This window comes from Humulus lupulus, chromosome 8 (assembly GCF_963169125.1).
Source record: "Humulus lupulus chromosome 8, drHumLupu1.1, whole genome shotgun sequence".
Lineage (NCBI taxonomy): Eukaryota > Viridiplantae > Streptophyta > Magnoliopsida > Rosales > Cannabaceae > Humulus > Humulus lupulus.
The window spans coordinates 5,758,832-5,779,519 of record NC_084800.1 but is presented as its reverse complement, the minus strand read 5'-3'; the positions used below and the strand labels follow the sequence as shown (position 1 = coordinate 5,779,519).

The 20,688-nt window shown below is 30.9% G+C and overlaps 1 protein-coding gene across 1 annotated transcript; it reads left to right on the top strand.

Annotated features, from left to right (window-relative positions):
* Window positions 1-9,194: 9,194 nt before the first annotated feature.
* Window positions 9,195-20,001, top strand: LOC133794931 (uncharacterized). Its single transcript, XM_062232373.1, has 16 exons — window positions 9,195-10,130; window positions 10,219-10,332; window positions 10,431-10,630; window positions 10,756-10,966; window positions 11,063-11,300; window positions 11,393-11,543; window positions 11,620-11,918; window positions 13,111-13,397; window positions 14,266-14,477; window positions 16,949-17,699; window positions 18,081-18,212; window positions 18,292-18,485; window positions 18,581-18,791; window positions 18,903-19,140; window positions 19,250-19,400; window positions 19,488-20,001. Exons 1-16 carry the CDS (start codon window positions 9,332-9,334, stop codon window positions 19,794-19,796), a joined length of 4,497 nt encoding a protein of 1,498 aa, XP_062088357.1. The 5' UTR covers window positions 9,195-9,331; the 3' UTR covers window positions 19,797-20,001.
* Window positions 20,002-20,688: the final 687 nt, after the last annotated feature.

Genomic DNA, 20,688 nt, shown 5'->3' with positions numbered 1-20,688 from the left:
GCTCGTAAAAATTACAAGATAATAAATAGATTTAGAGCAAAGGAATAAAAAAACATATTCAGATAATCATATATTCATTCACAAAATCCTAAAATAGTCCCTATATATTGATACGATTAAGAGACAAATAATATACGCGCCAAAATAAATTAAAAAACAAACAAACACACAAACATAAGTAAATTCAATTGTTTATCCACACAGATTATATGTTTGACCATTGTTTTTAATATATATTTGTCTTCTCCTTCTTAAGGTTGCGTAATAAGATTACATTGTCAAACTTATGTGTAAAGCATGGTCTAATAATCTAATACAGTACTTTAAATGAAATTTAAGATAAAAAAATATAAAGTTAAATAACATTCAAAGTCTCAACATACACAATTAAAAAAATTGTATATTTGCTAAATTGATTTCTACAAAGAGATAGTCACCGTGGGTGGGTGCGTCAACTCAAATTTGATTAGTTTTATAATTCGTGTAAATTTTTAGCATTGTTGTTTAGCTAAATTTGTATTAGAAGTTAAGGATGATGTGTTCTATTAGACGAAATTATAATCTAAATGATTTAACATAATTATGAGCCTATATATAAGCTTTGTTTTGTATTTTAATACATTTGTGTACATGTGAGGGTTTTCTCATTATTTACATGTTCATAGAAGAGCTCAATGCCATGATTTTGTTATGAATTTGTTCTTTATTAGTGTAAAATTATAATATTTTTTTATTAAGGTGTGTCATTAAATTGTGCACATCAAATGCTTAGAACAAAAATATTATGTTTTGCCTTATAAATAATATTGATTGATTTATTTGTTGTTTCTTTAAATTGATTTACACTAACTGCTTTGAAATTACATCTTAAAAAGTGAAAATAAATCATATATTTTTTATAAAAACTTGTTTTTAAATAGAATATCTAATTTGAATAAGTGATGGTTTGGTTAATTTCTACTATTACCAAAACTTATCAATCAATGTACTTATAAATATTATTGAACTTATATTTTGTGGATTCTATTATTTTAATAATCCATCTTCTACCATCTTGTTTACAATTATTAATTTAGTTATATATATATATATTGTCTTTAATATCTTTATTATTATCTTTTATTTTATTTTCTTGATACAAAAATTTCATCAATCTTTGGAGCTAGGTTATAATTTATTAATTTTAATTTAAAATAGTTTTATTTTTTTATTTTAGATAACTCATTTGGGTTCAACATCCTTGCTTATACGATCATTATTCTACATGAACGATTCGTGCGCTTGCGATATAAATATTTAATACATACCCATTTTGGGTCAATCACTCACCCCGAGTCAAATATTATTCCCGTTGTGACTTTCCCACTAGCTTGCTCCCTATAATCGTCTCGTGCCGAGTAACTCAAATATATCCACATAATAATATGGTATCACACATATATTACATATATGTCAAATATACTTGTAATGGGCCAAATTACAAAAATTTACATTATGATAAGAAACGGGCCCACATGCATATTTAATACACATAAATATGCATATAAATTCATATAATAATATAACTCACATAATCATACAATAATATTTATAAATACCACATAAATACATAATTTTCCTTAGTTTGTCGTCATGGCCCTAATCAATGTCATAAGTCTTATTAGATAATTTGAAATGTTGCATACACATTCCCAATAATAAATTGACAATTGACTTTTCATGGCAAAAAAAAAAATAACGTTTGTATAAAATGCGCATTGATTTGAATATTGAGGTGGTTGTTGGCTTAAAATAATGCCTACTTCATTATTCCCATATGGTTGACGAAAAGAAGAAGGAAAAAACGGCTTTATATTATATGTATATACTCATGTACATATTTCCAACCACAAGGACTTTCTAAATCTACTTTTTATAGATGCATGATCATTTTCTGTTTCTCACGTGAAACATAGTTCCATTATAGAAATCAGAGCCGGGCCTAAGTTCATATCTTATGGAAATTTAATGTCCAAGTGCAGAAACACACGACTCATTACTTATTTTAGTTAACCTGATCCAAAAGAATCCGCCTACAATATGCAATAGTAGTAAAAAAAAAAATACTTTCTTTATAATAACTCATAGCCTAAAGTATGGTACAACAGCCAATGATATATGTTACAAATTAATTTATTGTGGCGGCGACATTGTATATATTATACTGATCATCTTTTTTTCGAAGCAAAGTTCAAATTTTTCTCATCTGAAATGATAATATAAAGAAATCAAAATTGATGACATAATTCAACCACTAGCTAACTCCAGTTTCTTTTTTTGGGACAAATGAAAGAGAGAGGAAAGTTTGAATGAGACGAGACCACTAAAAATAAAGCATTACCTTTACCACGTCCACGTTCATTCACTATCGATATACTGCCTTTATATAAAGTATCGATCGTTTCGAACGGGGAAATCAACGGAACTGTATTATTTTGACGGTCATTGGGTATATAAAATATATAATACAAGAATAAAATAAAGCTAGAAAATTAAACATGAAACATGATATTTTCTTATGATGATTTCCAAATATGCCAAATAGCATTTATATACCTATTGCGTTACACATTAATTTGTCTTAAACTTGGTATTGAAACAAATTATATTGAGTTATTTATATAAATAAAAAAATATAAAATAATTTTGGGCATGCTAAGACAAATTTTTTTTACTCTATTGGCACAGTACATTGTAATTTTACACACATGGATAAGTCATCATCACCAAAAAATTTTACATGATGATATTTGTTGGAATTACCACATCGATCCTTCCTGTACATGTTTTAACAATTATGAACAGATTAGGGTATCTTTGTCATTGTTTTCTGTATTATGTTTTCAAAGTTGTGTTTTTAGAAATGATAACAGAAAATAATTTTTCTAGTTTAAAAAAAACAAGAGGTGTTTGAATAAAAAATTAACAAATATATTTACAAAGAGAAAAATATTTTAAGAGTTTGTAATAAATAATGAGATAAAATAATTTGAAAGAAAAAATGATGAAAAAATAAGGAGAGAAAATTTGAAGAAATAGAAATTGAGAATAGAGAAATTGATCGATACAAAAAAAAAAGAAGAGAGAAAATATGATGAGGAAGAAAGCAAAGAGAGAGAAGTGAGTAGAGAGAAAGTGATGAAAGAAAAAATGATGATATAATAAATGATGTAGGAGAAAATAAGTAGATAGAAAATGATGAAAGAGAAAATGAAAAGATAGAAAGTGAGAAGAGAGAAAATAACGAGAAAGAAAGTGAAAAGATAAAATGTAACGAGATAGTACTACAACAAATTTGATATACAATTACTCCCTACAATGTCTTACACCATTGGTGTAAGACATTAAAACTTATCAGGGGTTTTAAATGTCTAATGGTGTAAGACATTGAAAGTTTATATTAATGGCTACAATTGGAAGACATTAAAAATGGTGGAAGATGTTGGAAGTAGGCTAGGGAAGTGGTAATAGGTACATCCAATGTCTCCCACTGGGAGACGTGCCACGTGTCCCACGTCTCCCAGTGGGAGACGTTGGATGTACCCCCGTATACATCCAACGTCTCCCACTGGGAGACGTGGGACACGTGGCACGTCTCCCAGTGGGAGACGTTGGATGTATACTAGGGTACATCCAACATCTCCCACTGAGAGACGTGCCACGTGTCCCATCCACGTCTCCCACTAGGAGACATTGGATGTCCCCTGTCCATTTAAACCAAATTTACTTCTTCTTCCTCTCTCATTCGAACCATTATACACGGATTGCAAACCAGAGAGCAAAACCGAGAAGGAAGGGGGCTGCGTTTTTTAGGGTTTTAAAGGTAAGTTTTTTTAATTTTCTTGCTTTTTAGTTAATTATTTGGTAAAAAAATCATAGATTTAGTATTAGGTTGAGTAATATACATGATTTTGTGTTAATTTTTCATTTTTATGCATTATTTTATATACATTGTAGGATTAGTTTTTCATGGAAGTGTTTATATATATTTATGTCTTTTTAGTTTTTTTTTTTTAATTTAACCTATCACATTGTATAGATTTTATTAGAGTATATATGTTCATGATTTTTTTTAATTTTTATCATTTTTTATTTCGAAATTTAGATATATTTTTTTAACTTTTTTTTTAAATTGTAACTATTTTGTTATATATATAGTCATGTTAAAATAAATTTATTAAATAATTTTTAAAATATAAATATATGAAAATTTTTATGTTTTTGTTGATTATTAAGTTTTTAGGTTATGAAATTTTTTATTGATTTTTTGTTTAGGTTATAATTAGTGGCGCATTGAAGTTTTTTTTATTTGTTTACCAATCATTTACTATTATTAGATATTTAGTGATATTTGTTTAGTGATGTTTAACATATTAATTAATTTAATTTCGTAGGTTGTGATTTTGGTGGTGAGATTTTAGAGAGTATTTTGCATCAAAAGTTCTATATCAATCACACATTTGAGGTAATTAAGCTTCTAAAATTACAATAATAAGTTATATATTGTTAGATATTTAGTGATATTTTATTTATTATTTATTAATTTAATTATATTGATTTGTGTATTTAATAGCGAATTCGATTACTACGTGAAGTAATTTTGCTAGCTTTTTTAGTATTAATTGCAAGAGGTACATATATATTATCTTACTTCTACTTTTAATATTATTAAACAAATGTTAGAGGAGTTTGAATATCTTAAATATTCATCCATAGTGAAGTAGGTTCTGATATTAAAATTGTATGCTGCGATGATAACGGAAGGTTGAGAACTTGTGTGTTTTAGTGAAGTAGGTTCTGAGAAATTTGGTTATGTGCTGCGGAGCTATAAGGAAGAAACTTATTGTATGCTGTTTGAATTGTTTGTTTTTCTATTTACATGCAGATTGTTAGGTTACTATTATAGGGGAAATGCTGCCCGATTTTATCTAGGATAATAAACAATTAGTTTAATATAAACATTCTATAAGGAAGAAAATTATTGTATATTGTTTGAATTGTTTGTTTTGCTATTCACATGCAGATGATTAGGTCACTATTATAGGGGAAATGCTGTCTGATTTTATTTAGGATAATAAACGATTAGTTTTATATAGACATCCAACTTTATTACGTGCTTATTTAGTGTCGTTTCTTTTCTTTTTGATAGACATAGGAGAATATATGGATAAGCAGTGGATGTCAACAATATTTGTTAATTTTGAATATGTCTAACAAATATTGTATTTTGTTTTTTTATTTTTTACCTCTTTCTTCATACACAATGCAATATTTGTTAATTTTGAATATGTCTAACAAATATTGTATTTCTTGTATATGTCTAACAAATATATATGTCTAACAAATTTTGTGTTTCTTGCATATTTTTATTTTATTAATTATGGCAATTTTAATTTAAATTAATATTAAAATCATATTCAATTTAATTAATTATGAAATCAAATTTAAATAATATTAATTATATATTTTTTTAAATCTGGAAGACTTTCAATGTCTCCATTGGGAGAGGTGGGAGACTTCCCACGTCTCCCACTTGGAGAGGTTGAAAGTCAACGTTTGACTTCCAACGTCTCCTATTGGGAGACGTGAGAAGTCTCCCACCTCTCCCAGTGGGAGACGTGAGACCTATACCTACAATGACCCCACCTCCAACGTCTTCCCAATTGGGAGACATTGTAGACTTTCAACCTCTCCCAAATAAAGTCATAAACCCCTTATTTTGTTGTAGTGGAGAAAGTGATGAGAGATAAAATAATGGGACAATAAATAATGTTAGATAATAATAATTAAAAAAATGATGTGAGAAAAAAAAAAGATAAACAAAAAACAATTTGAGAACAACATAAAACACATTTTTGTTCTTCTCAAAATTTTCTATTTTTTGTAACTTTGTTTTTAAAAAATTGTTTTATGAAAACAACGCCAAACACACCTTACATTCTCAAAATTTTCTGTTTTTTGTATCTTTGTTTTTAAAAAGTTGTTTTATGAAAATAATGTCAAACACATTGGGTCTGTTTGGTATTGTTTTCTGTTTTTTGTTTTCAAAATTGTGTTATCAGAAATGGGAACAGAAAACTATTTTTGTAGTTTTCAAAAAACAAGAGATATTTGGTTAATATTTTCTAAAAATAATTTTTTAGTTTTATTTTTTTTAAATCTTAAATAAAAAATTAATAAATATATTTACAAATAGAAAAATATTTTAAAATTTTGTAATAAATAATGAGATAAAATAATTTGAAAGAAAAAATGATGAAAAATAATAAGTGAAAAAGTAAGGAAGGAAAATTTGAATAAATAGAAATTGAGAAGAGAGAAATTGATGCAAAAGAAAAATAAGAGAGAATGTGATGAGAAAGAAAGTGAAGAGAGAGAAGTGAGTAGAGAGAAAGTGATGAGAGAGGAAATGACAAGAGAAAAAAAATGATGAGAGAGAAAATGAAGATATTAAGTGATGAGAGAGAAATATAAGATATAGTAAGTGATGAAAGAGAAAATGATGACATAATAAGTGATGTAAAAGAAAATAAGGAGATAAAAAATAATGAAAGATAAAAGGTGAGAAAAGAGAAAATAATGAGAGAGAAAATAAAAAGAGATAAAGTGATGAGAGAGAAAGTGAAAAGAGAGAAACTAATGAGAGAGAAAATGATGTGACAATAAATGATGTTAGATAATAATAATTAAAAAAGTGAAATGAGAAAAAAAAATATAAACAAAAAAAATTTGAGAACAATAGAAAACAATTTTTTTTGTTCTCAAATATTTATGTTTTTTGTAACTTTATTTTTAAAAATTATTTTTTGAAAACAATGCCAAACACCTAAATTTGTTTTCAAAAAATAATTTTTTAATTAAAGTGTCAAACATCTTTATTGTTTTCAAAAAATAATTTTTAACTTTTAAAAACAAAAAAAACAATTTTTTAGTTAAAAAGTCAACCGTTCTCTTAATATGCTGAAAACAAGATTAGAAATTTTTAAACACGCATGATAGTTCTAAATATTGGGAACTATGATTTTAATATGTTAAATTATTCATAATTTCAAAAAAAAAAAAAAAAACATACAAGTGTGTTGTCTTAACTATAGCGGTCATTTAAAAAAGTCGGATTATAACTCATTCATATGTATGAAACCGTGTGTGTACCAATAAAGTAAAAAAGCTTACTCTACCCCACACACACACCCCAATAAATAAATTTAGCTATATTAAATTCACCAATAAAATAACTAATAAATTAACTGATTTTGTATTATTATTTGAAGTCATTATTCTAAAATATTCTTAAATCACATTAATAAAACACGTTGTAAAGTTATATAATACTATACACTCGTATCCAGCTAGCCTAGCACCGTTCCAATCATATAAACAGCTCGGTTCATTTTTTGTTTTGTTTCACGATAAAACAAATAAAAGTATTCTCTTTTGTAATATTTCTCCATGGTGGTTCGCATGCATGTCAAGATTTCAAAATGGGGAACAAACATGAAACACACACAATGAAAAACAATGGAAAGTATCCAATCATCATTGAGAGCTCAACTATCTTTTATGTTCCGACATCATCAATGAGCATGGTTGGCTAGCGATACTCAATACCAATTATTAAATTAAATTGCAAATAGTGATATTACTTTCAAGTAGTATTAGGTACACTCTTAGGAATAAAAATTAGTTGTCCCAAATTTCCCATTTCTTCACTGTCCTACTAATAGAATTCTAACAACGGCTTATTTTTTCTTTTCTTTTTAAGTTTTGATATTTTTTCCATTAATTTATATATGTTAGTTACTGGAAAAGTAAATTATTAGTACATTAAAATATATTTGATATATTTATTTAAAAAAATAAGTTACATCTATTTAAATCAATTATTTCATTAAAAATATCATTTACTTTTTTTTTTTAAATTTCATAGTCTCAATAAATGGTATATTATTGTATATTAATTTCTTTTTCTTTATAAATCCATATATATAATAGACATTATCTCTACATACTTAATAAATGGTATATTATTGTATATTTATTTAAGAAAAATTTATGAGTTGATAATATTGTTCTCCTAAAAAAAACTATTTAAATATATTATTTTTTAAAATTGTATCACTCAGACTTTATATATTTTTTTCTTTATTTTGCAAATAGTGTACAAGAAAATATTAATTTTTTTTTATAATTTTATAGAAGCATTTTTTTAGTTTTATTTTTCTTCCAATAATTGGTATGTTCTATTATAGTATTTTCATAAAAGTTTTTAAAGTATTTTTTTATTAAAATTAAAGAAAAATTAAACTTATGCTTTATTTTTATTATTGGTATTAAAAATTAATTAAATTCTTGTCTAACAAATTATATAGCATAAATTTTTCTTTCAAAAAAAGACAGAATATCCAAATGATATATATGTATTTAATTAAAAAATTATTATTAGATGCATATATGAAATAAATAATACTTTTTTATATGAGTATGAAAATAAAAAAAATAAGTAAATGATATTTTTAATGAAATATAATTGATTTAAATAGATGTAATTTAACTTTTTCATTTTTTTTTTTTAAATAAATATCTCAAATCTATTTTAATGTACTGACAATTTACTTTCCTAATAACTAATATATATAAATTAATGGAAAAAAAAATGAGCAGCTATTAGAATTCTATTGGTGAGACAGTGAAGTTGATTTTTATTCCACCCTTGTCATTTCTCAATAATTAAGTAACAAAACCAAAGGTCACTTTTTTTTTTCCAAGAAAAGGAAGTATATAATGACCTACCCTTTTTACTTAAAGGGGTAATTATTAATTCAAGCTGATTCGATCACTTACTCATTAATAGACAGTTGAAAATTTTCTAAGATTAAAACAAACCTGAGGAATAATTAACACAATTATGTGTTAGGGAGTTTAATTTAATTTGATTGAAACTCTTGACGCCTTCAATAATAAAGGTGAAACAAATTTTGATGGAACTAGCATGTTCTGCGTGTTTCTGCGGTCCATAGAGGAAACTTTTTAAGTCAAGTTCGTTGGAATTGGAACCGAGTAAACGCCGAAAGGCTTTTTTACTTTTAATAAAAATAACATAACTTCCTTGCCGGTGCAAGGCCTCAAGACCAAATCCACTTTGAATATTCTGATCATTTGTCATAAATAAACCTTATGGTAAGCCATTAGTGGATACTCTCCTTCCGGTAAAATAAAAATACGAAGCAAGAGGAAAATAATTTCAGTTGAAAATTCAAGAAAAGCCACACAAACTTATCCTAAATTTAAGAGTATGTTGTTGTCTTTTGAAAATGCTTTCAAAGTTATTACCTCACTTCTGGTCTACTGTTTCCTCAGGGGACAGTATGTGCTTGTTCATGCATACCCTCCTTACCCCATCTGTAACACGAATAATACACATAACAACAGTCACTTCCCAACTCAAAAAAGTCTCGACAATCTATTCGACTCATTAGCCTCAAATGCTTCTGTTTCTAAATTTTACAACACCTCCTCCGGCCATGATCTCGATAAAGTCCACGGCCTCTATATGTGCCTTGGCTACATGACAAATGAAGAGTGCAAGGATTGCATTAGCTTGGCCTCAAAACATATGGTGGACCGTTGTCCAAACTCAACAGAAGCGGTAATATGGGAAGAAAAGTGCCTTTTACGTTATTCCAATAAGAATTTCTTAGGCACTGTGGATGTTTCAGAAAATTTAGACAAGCATAATGTCATAAATGCTTCAGAACCAAAAAAGTTTGGATCTGCTGTGAAAGAGATGTTAAGTGACTTGACTGAGAAGGCAGCTTTTGGTCATTCGCCAATCAAGTACTATGAAGCTGACAAAAGAACTTACCAAAATGATATTCTACATGCTGTTGCTCAGTGTACTGAGGACTTATCTCCAACCGGCTGTAAGACTTGCCTTAAGGCGGCCATTGAAAATGCTTCAACTTGCTGCAGTTCCTACAATGGAGTACGAATTTTGGGCAAGAGTTGCTTTTTAAGATACGAGTTATACAATTTTTATGAAGATGATTCTGAAACACCCCCGCATGGGATCGTATTCGTGCCACCGAAGAAGAGTAATTACTTACCAATGATTTTTCTTTGAGAAATTTGAGAATTTTCAAGCCACCCTTTTTTCTGAATTTGAAATACCTTATACTGCAGGAAGCAAATGGCACACTAGGATCACCATAGTCTTCGTAGTTTCAGCTTTTTTAGCTGTGTTAGTCTTCGGTTTCTTTGTCTACTGTCTGATATTGAAATTCGGATCTCAAAACGGTAACAAAACAATCAAAATTATTATGTGAATATTATTCGTGATTCGGTTTTACCTTTTTCTTTTTTAACATGATAATGAAATCATGTTCAATTTACAGGAAAGAGTGATCAAGAAATAACGTTACACAACAAGGGTGAGGCAAATGGAATGGATATCCTACAACAGCATTTTCAAGCATGGGATGACCAGAATGCGGGAGAGTTTCCATATATTGATCTGGCCACAATTTATGCGGCTACTGACAACTTTTCCGAGTCAAATTTGCTTGGACAAGGTGGTTTTGGCCCTGTTTATAAGGTAATATATATATAAATATAATTTCTTTAATCTAATGTATGGTAAAGACTAAAACTTCTACTTCCGAGGGTTTAGTCCAAGTAATTAGAGTTTTTTAATAACCCAAAAAAACTATTTTCGTTCAGGGTAAACTAAGTGATGGACGAGAAGTTGCAGTGAAGAGGCTTTCTAGCTGTTCAGAACAAGGTTCAGAGGAGTTTACCAATGAAGTTCTACTGATAATGAAACTTCAACACAAAAATCTTGTGAGGCTTTTGGGTTTCTGCGTAAATGGAGAAGAAAAGATACTTTTGTATGAATACATGCCCAACGGAAGTCTTGATGTTCTTCTCTTTGGTTGGTTTCCTTGGATTTCTCTCTCATAATTTTATTTACAGTAAAACAGAGCTAGGTTTTCTCTCTTATATATTTTAATTTCTCTTATCTTGTTAGATCCTAGCAAACGTGCACAACTCAATTGGAGCAATCGCCTTAATATTGTAAGTGGAATCGCAAAGGGTATGCTTTATCTCCATGAGGATTCCAGACTAAGAATCATTCATAGGGACCTAAAAGCTAGCAATGTGTTGTTGGATAGTCACATGAATCCAAAGATTTCAGACTTTGGGATGGCAAGGATTTTTCTAGGAACTGAAGGTGAAGCTAATACGTGTAGACTCGTTGGAACATAGTAAGTGTGCTAATATAAAAACAAGTCTGTTAATATCAATGGTACTTTTCATTGTCTTGTGTTTTACACTTTTACCTCTTTTTGTGGAGTAGCGGCTACATGGCTCCTGAGTACGCAATGGAGGGACTCTACTCAGTTAAATCCGATGTGTTTAGCTTTGGAGTTCTCCTGCTTGAGATCATTATTGGGAAAAGGAGTGCTGGTTTCCAACAACCCAAACAGGCTCTAAGTCTCGTAGCATATGTAAGCCTTGTTATGAAAGTTAGTCACATTGGAATTTAGATATTGGTATTCACTCTTGGGATATGGAAATTTGCAGGCATGGAAGCTTTGGAACGAAGGAAAAGCACTTGAGTTAATGGATCCCTTGTTGACAGACTCGTGTTCTCCTGATGAGTTTACCAGATGCGTTTATCTTGGACTGCTTTGTGTTCAGGAAGATCCACAAGAGAGACCAACAATGTCATCTATTGTGGTAATGTTAAACAGTGGAAGTGAGACTCTTCGGCAACCTGAACGGCCAGCATTTTCTTGGGGCTTATCAAATCATTATGATGAAATTAATGTTGATAGTTTGTCTATCAGTGATGTAACTATCTCAAGTGTTTTACGTGAGTGAGACCAAAGCCAATGAATGTACCTCGTACTCATCAAATTAATCATTTTACTCTGCATGTTGATTTGGTATTTGACTAGTTACAAAAGAATATATGGCTGTATTCTATATATATATATATACTTTGGTTTCAATGAAAGCTTTTCCTTGTTTCAATAATGGTGGTGGTGATGGTAGCAGCAAACGCAGTGCATAGCAAAAGAAACTAAACCCTTCAATCAAAGCCAGAAGTTGACAAATTATTTAATTTATTTTTGAAAAAAAATGATGATAGAGTTGCAATGTTCACGTCAATTATCAATTACCAAATGATTATAGCAATTGATGTTGGGGATAGTTCATAATTCTGTTTCAGATTGTTACACATTATTGTGAGTAACAGTAATAGATCTAACATCAATATTGAAATAGAAAAAGGAAAAAAAAATTGTGTGCTTTCTCTTAATAAAGAATTAGGGTGTAGTGTGAAAGAGAATGCAGAGAAAGAAAACAGAGTAATGAAAAAACCTCATAACAAATACTTTGAAAAGCTTAAGCATTGTTCATTGAGTAGCTCTTTATTTATATGCACTAAGAATCAATACAACCAAGTACAAATCTGTTATAACATAATTGGTTACAAAGAAAAGAGCTAAGTAACAGTGAGCTACACTAACAGTTTCCTAACGAACTAACCACATGGTTGGTTATCATCCCCCCTCAAACGAAAAGGGGTAAGAACCACTTTGAGTTTGGTCTTTAAGTAGTGAAACCGATCTTTGGGAAGAGCTTTAGTTAACACATCTGCTACCTGGTCAACAGAAGGCACATAACGAACTGAAACTTCATTGTTTAAAATCTGATCTCGGACAAAATGTTGATCAATCTCGATGTGTTTACATCGAGCATGAAAGACATGATTGGCAGCCAAGGCAGCAACACCTTGATTGTCAACCCAAATAATGGGAACATCCACAAGGGTGACTTGAAGTTCAGTGAGCAAAGAGAGCAACCACTTGATTTCTGCTGCGGTATTGGCTAGAGCACGAAATTCAAACTCTGTGGAAGAACGAGCAACAACTTGTTGCTTCTTAGCAGACCACGAGATAAGATTCGAGCCTAAGAACACAGCATAGCCTTCAGTTGATCGACGATCATCCAAGCAGCTGGCCCAGTTAGCATCCGAATAGGCTTCAATGGACATTCTGTGAGCAGGTCGAATAAGAAGGCCTTCGGAGACAGTGCCTTTCAAGTACCTGAGCAACCGTTTGCAGGCTTCCCAATGAACAGTAGTAGGAGCATGAATAAACTGAGACAATTTGTTAATGATGTAAGCAACATCAGGTCTAGTAAGGGTCAAATATTGCAGTGCGCCAAGAGTGCTTCTATACAAGGTGTGATCTTTAAACGGAGTACCTTCAGTAAGAGCAAGCTTATGGGCACTACTAGTGGGACTAGCACAGCTTTTGGCACCATCCAAGTGCACCTTGACAAGCAAATCAGTTATATACTTGCTCTGAGAAAGATACAGCCCTTCTTCATTCCTGTGAATTTCAACACCAAGAAAGTAGTGAACTTGTCCCAAATCCTTTAAAGCAAAAGTTGAGTTGAGATATGAGATGAGTTTTTGAATAAGTTGGGAATTGGGACCAGTAACCAATATGTCATCCACATAAACCAGTAAAATGATAAGAGTATTAGAGCTACCATAGACAAAGAGAGATGTGTCTGCTTTGGATGCTTGAAAACCCAAGCTAAGTAGAGTTTGGGTGAGTTTGTGATTCCATGCTCGAGGAGCTTGTTTGAGACCATATAGTGCCTTATGAAGAAGACACACATGAGAAGGTTTAGAGGGATCCTCAAAGCCTTGAGGCTGAGTCATGTAAACCATTTCTTGCAGAGGTCCATTTAAAAAAGCATTTGAGACATCTAACTGCCTTACATCCCAATTTGAGGAGACAGCCAAAGTAAGAACCAATCTGACAGTGACAAGTTTTACAACAGGACTAAAGGTATCCTCAAAGTCAATGCCAGCTTGCTGAAAATACCCTTTAGCAACCAATCGAGATTTGAACCTATCAAGGGAGCCATCAGCATGTAATTTGACCCTATGAACCCACTTATTGCCGATTAAGTGCATATAAGGTTGATAAGGAACAAGAGTCCAGGTTCCAGTTTTAACTAAAGCATCCATCTCTGTTTGCATAGAAGCAAGCCATGCGGGATCTCTAAGAGCAGCTTTGAGAGATTTTGGTTCTCGAGGGAGCAAAGATTCAACCAACTTGTGTTTGGTGGCAAGATAAGCTTTAGGCTTATGAATGCCATTTTGAGCCCGAGTGATCATAGAGTGAGTTCTGATGGCGGGTAAAGGCTCAGCAACAGAGAACATGGAAGTCGAAGAAGAAGCACTAGCAACTGGATATGGCAAAGGAGAGCCATTTGAGGACTGCTCAGATAAAGAAGTAGTAGACGATGACATAACTGGTGCAGCTGGTTCAACAGATGCAGCAGAAACTGGAGGATCTGCAACTGGTTCAGGAACATCTGCAGTAGGGGCAACTGATGCAGTACTAGATGCAGAGGTATGAGTGGAAGAAGACTAAGCAATTGCATCAGATACGGCAGGTAAAACAACATGATTAGGACTAACTACATTATTGTTCGTAAAAAACGTAGCAGTAGGATAAGCTGCAGGAGAATGTACTTGAGAAGTGGCAACAACTGAATGAGCTGCTGGAAAATAGACCTCATTGAAGACCACATTGCGAGCAATAAAAAGTCTGCCTGTTGCATTCTCACAGAGAAATCCTTTATGCTTAGATGAATATCCCAAAAATAAACATTGCTCAGATCGATACTCAAGCTTATGAGGATGATAAGGTCTGAGATGTGGGAAACAAGCACACCCAAAAGGCTTGAAAAAAGTGTAATCAGGAGCATGATGAAATAGACACTCATAAGGACTGATATTATCAAGCACAGGAGTAGGCATTCTATTGATGGAATACACGGCACACTGAAAAGCAAACCACCAGTAAGACATATCCAAACCAGACTGAGCTAAAAGAGTTAAACATGTCTCTGATACCATGAAAGAGAATGCAGAGAAGAAAACAGAGTAATGAAAAAACCTCAGAACAAATACCTTGAAAAGCTTAAGCATTGTTCATTGAGTAGCTCTTTATTTATATGCACTAAGAATCAATACAACCAAGCACAAATCTGTTATAACAGAATTGGTTACAAAGAAAAGAGCTAAGTATCAGTGAGCTACACTAACAGTTTCCTAACGAACTAACCACATGGTTGGTTATCATAGTGATCAATAATGAGATGGGCCAGTCCAAATAAAATTATTGATTTATTATCATCATACCTACACAATCAATTATAAAATGATTTAAATGGCAACAATAAATCGATTAATTATTTAGTCATATCTTGTCAAGCTCGGTTTTCACATTAATATTGGGGGTTGGGATCCGAATTGTCGTATTAAGTTTCCTTAAATATAGATCAGTACAAATTTGCACTAAAATGCTACCTGATCTCTTCCATGATTATTGTTGTAAAATTTTCTTATATTTACTAAAACTCATTATCAATATATATATATATTAATATATTTTTTATATATAAAAAGTTGATAGATAACGGAAATTATTATTTTTAATTATTTTTTATTTTTTTGTTAATTTTAAAGTAATATTCTTATTTTTAACATAATATTTTTATATTTAACAGTAGATTGTAAATACGACTTAAACTTAAATAAAATTAAATAAATAAATAATTAAGCAAATTAAAATATGATATTTTTTAAATATTTTACAATGATAATTATTTAAAAATAATAAAACTATATATTTAATAACTCAAATAAAATTTAATTAAACTTAATATTATATTAAACATATAATATATAATTTTTTGTTGGCACAACCAAATTTAAAAGTTACGACAAACATAAACTCAAACAAAAATTAATTAATTAATTAATTAAAATAGAATATTTTTAAGATATTTTATGATAATTTAAATAATTAAATCATATTTATTTAAAAAATTATGACATACATATCATTTTTTATCTTATAAATTTGCGTGATAGTTTATTTTTTATCAAGTGATTGGATATCTTTTTCTTTATCAAATTCATCAAAGGACATTGCAAGATACATTATAAATTAAAAATAGTTGATTCATGTATATTACTGTCTACACTATTACTTTTTCTATTCTTATTTTATTTACATTATTAATTTCAATTTAAATATTATTGTAATTTATTTATATTTAGATATTATATATGTAGAAATTATTGATATAAATATTTATATATACTATAAAACTATAGTTTATTGTATTATATATTTTCTAAAATAGTGAATCAATTTTTAAATTTACAACTTTAAAACTAAACAAACGTGCATTACACATTTTCGACGTTCTATATATATATATATATATATATATATATACGGCTATAAAAGATACAGCTGACTATTGTAATTGAATAATAAAAGTACAGAAACATGGCAACTTGATTGAATTTAAAAGTATGGCAAAAAAGAGTATGTTATTTTATATCTCTGGTTTGTGAACGGGTGGACTAGCAATTAGCCGCAACTGGATAACACCATACAATACCATAAAGAAAGATAAACATTGATTTTAGTCTCTTTTATAGCTAAGAAACGACTCTACTAGTGCTTTAAAACTTTCTTTCCTTCTTTGATTACCAACCCCACCTTGACTAAAATTAAAGTGAATATAAAGAAAAACCTGCCAAACCTCTATTTAATTTTGTTTATCTGAAAGAATATTATATTCTAAAATATTTTCAGCATCAGCAAAAGAATGTCTGGTCCCTACGAGTCTACTTTATACTATAGCTTATCAGTGTGAACCTTTTTTTAATCAATCACAAAATACCAGGCTGCAACTTCGGAGATGATGCTTGCATTTTTATTGGATACATATGTTACTGCATTTTAAACTTCTGGTTTTAGTTTTGATCCAAAAAAGACTAAAACTACTTTCTCAGTAATAAAACATGGTTAAAATTACAATTTCATCAGCTGTGCTGTGTTCAGCTTTGGTTTTAGCCTTCTCTTTTCTTAACCCTGTTAATCCAAACCCTCTCTTGTCAGACTGTATTTCAACCACAGTAAGTAACACCAGCGCATTTGAACACAACCTCAAGACCCTTCTAAAGTCCTTAATTTCCAATACACCATTAACAGGTTACAACGACACCTCTTATGGAGATGGTTTAGACCAGGTTTATGGCCAAGCGCTTTGCAGAGGAGATGTTAACGCTTATGACTGTCAAAAATGCCTTGAGAGTGCAAGTGAAGGAATCATGAACAAGTGTCAAACAAAAGAAGCAATCATATGGTATGAAGTCTGTCAAATTCACTTCTCTTCCCATGATTTTCGTAAGATGCAGGTTTATGCTGGAAATAGACCAGACCATGATAATCAAAGGAAGAATGTGACGCAGCCAGATCAATTCAGAGAAACTTGGACTGAGTTGATTAAAACTCTCTCTAATGAGGCTATAAATGATTCTAATAGCACCATGTTTAAAACCGGGGATACTGAATATTCTAAGGGAAAGATATATGGGCTTGTACAGTGCACCAGAGATATCTCTAAAAGCGACTGTAGAATTTGTTTGACGTCTGCTTTGAAAGATCTTCAGGGATTCTTCCCTTCTCAAGAAGGTGGTATCATTTTAAGTAGTAGTTGCAATATAAGATTTGAGATCTTCCGTTTCTTTTACAGCCCAAGCTCCAAAGGTAATTAGGCATTTGATATTCGGTCGTGGAAACTTACATATAGACTGTTAATATCTCCAAATGATTCTTCACAATATATATATATATTTATATAACCAGCTTGAACTTTTATCTATTTTAAGGATCTAATAATTAACACTGTTGTATAACTTTTAAGGAATTATACTTCATATGTTTGGTAGGTTTTTCCTGTTGTTGGACACTTTTGTACTTTTATGTTGGTTGTTATTAGACCAAACATGTTTTGAATACACAAACCAAAGTTGATCAAGCTGTAACATGATATGATTAACACTCATAAAAAAAAAAAGACATGTTCCTTCATGACACATAAAAATGAGTACCTAGTCTAACACTAAATTTTTTGAAATTTCTTCGCAGCAGATGGGAACGTGAGACACCAGGGGAAGAAAAGGAAGGTTTTGTTGGTTGCTTCTTGCACATCATCACTGCTAGTGATTCTGATGTGTTCCCTTGCTGTTTATCTTCAGAGGAAAAAGAAGCCAAAACAAGGTGAAATATTTATGAAATTACCACACAACATTATATCTGATTAATTTACCATATTCATTGACATATATGTTTTTGGCAGATGAGGTAAATAGTCAAAATGCGTTACTGTCTTATTCACTAAGCCCCAGAGCCATCACCGTAGCAGGTAAAGATGATGACCTAGTCAGCACAGAGGACCTACCATTCATGGATTTGGCCACTATAACCGCTGCTACAGATGGATTTTCAAACTTAAAAAAGCTTGGACAGGGTGGGTTTGGCTCTGTTTATAAGGTAATAACACCTTCTATTGATTTTCATGTGGATCAAGAGATGCATGAGAGGTCAAAACTGTAATACATGTGTTGGTTTTGGAAATACCTTTTTAGGGTGTTCTACCAGATGGGAAGGAAGTGGCAGTTAAAAGGTTATCAGGGAAGTCATGGCAAGGTGATGAAGAATTCAAAAATGAGCTCGTACTAATAGCAAAGCTTCAACACCGAAACTTGGTTAGACTTTTGGGTTGTGCTGTGGAGGGACAAGAGAAGCTGCTTGTATACGAGTTCATGCCTAATAACAGCCTTGATAACTTTATATTTGGTTTGTTCCATCTTGTAAATAATTTATGATAAAAACATTGTTTAATTGTAGATAAACAAAAGTTATTTTAATTTATCACTACCCTTTATTTATTTTGTCTGGTTTTTTCAGATTCAGATAAGCGTGCCTTACTTGATTGGAAGACTCGTTATAACATAATAACTGGGATTGCAAGAGGGCTTCTTTACCTTCATGAAGACTCTAGATTAAGAATAATTCATAGAGATTTAAAGCCAAGTAATGTGTTGTTGGACAGTGAGATGGTAGCCAAAATCTCAGATTTTGGTTTGGCAAGAATCTTCTGCGAGGACCAAAACACGGCAAACACCAAAAGAGTTGTGGGAACATAGTGAGCCACCGTCCTCTTGTAACGTTTATTCGTCACATCGCGTCTTTTTTTGTGTTTCATTTCATTACTCTTTTGGCTAAACTCAGTAAATATTTGTCATGTAAAACAGTGGATACATGGCCCCGGAATATGCAATGGATGGACAATTCTCAGCAAAATCAGATGTTTTCAGCTTTGGTGTGATCTTGCTTGAGATCATTAGTGGGAAGAAGAATAACAGCTCTCACCTTTCTGAAAAGTCTCAGACACTCATCAGATATGTATGTTATTTTATTAAAATTATTATTAGGAAACGACACATTGAAATTAGAAATGTAGTGTCGTTTTGATCATTTGTTTTTTGACAGGCGTGGCAACTATGGAGGGAAGGGAAGGAGCTGGAGTTCGTGGACCCAGTGATGATGGAATCAAGCCCAACCGAAGACCTTACAAGATGTATGCATATTGGGCTTTTGTGTGTGCAGGAAGATCGAAACGACAGGCCCACCATGTCGTCTGTGGTGGTTCTGTTGGGAAGTGGAACAGTATCACTTCCCCAGCCAAGACAACCTGCTTTTTTTGTGCCAAAAGTTATACAAATCAACCAGTCTTCGTTAGCAAACCGTTCTGTATCTGGTCTTACTGTTTCTAGTGTATTTTCTAGTGCTTTGCCATGACGATGACGATGACGATGACATACAAGTATATGAATTATGGAGAATGTGAAAAATCTGTGTCCTAACATTAACATATATATTCGATGAGTGCACTGCACGCATTAATTTCTCTTCACTTTATTTTTCATACAAGTATTATTGCTTGGGGGACCAAGTAAACATGACTATGAGTTTGTCATATAATGCCAATCATTACTTAACTGTTTTTTATATGGAAATTTGTATTTGTTATTGTTTCAATACTTTTTTTTTTCATTTAGAAAATTTTATATATGATTTTAGGGTACAGGAGTGTTGCTATTCACACCTCGTTTTCATACAGTTCGGACTTTTCTCCTCAGTTCGAATCATATCACACGCATTAACTTCTTACATTTATCTTTGGATAACATATCATAAAAAAAAATCTGCTCTCCCTAATTTTTTTTGTTTTAAACCTCATTCATTCATTTAATATATATTTAAATTGATTTACATTTTTATATCTTTCCAATTATATTAACACTATAAATTAATAAAGTGTGTTCAAATAATTGGTGAGACATGAAATGACAGAAAATTGAGTCAGAATTTTTTTCTGAAATATCACCTACTTTAAATTATTTTTTCTCCGTGGGGTCTCATTAGAGCATCTCCAATACTTGTAGCCACAGAAGTGACTTGAGTATATTTGTAATATAAAATATTATCTTGTTAATGCTAAATAAGATTTTTATTTGTTGTGGCTAAATAAGTTGCCAGACAAAGTTGCTTATTCTTATTTTAAAAAATTAATAATATTTTATACCAATTTATTTACTTTTGGCAACATGCAACGTTGCTTGCACTGCCGATATGCTCTTAGAAGAAGAAGACAATTTAGCATCGGTTGACCTGACCTTGTTTTCATTGG

Bases quoted from the DNA above. Each gene is read 5' to 3' on its own strand.
- LOC133794931 (XM_062232373.1), top strand. From the start codon at position 9,332: ATGTTGTTGTCTTTTGAAAATGCTTTCAAAGTTATTACCTCACTTCTG. The intron at 10,131-10,218 runs GTAATTACTTAC...CTTATACTGCAG, and splicing joins ATTCGTGCCACCGAAGAAGA to GAAGCAAATGGCACACTAGG. The intron at 17,700-18,080 runs GTAATTAGGCAT...ATTTCTTCGCAG, and splicing joins TTACAGCCCAAGCTCCAAAG to CAGATGGGAACGTGAGACAC.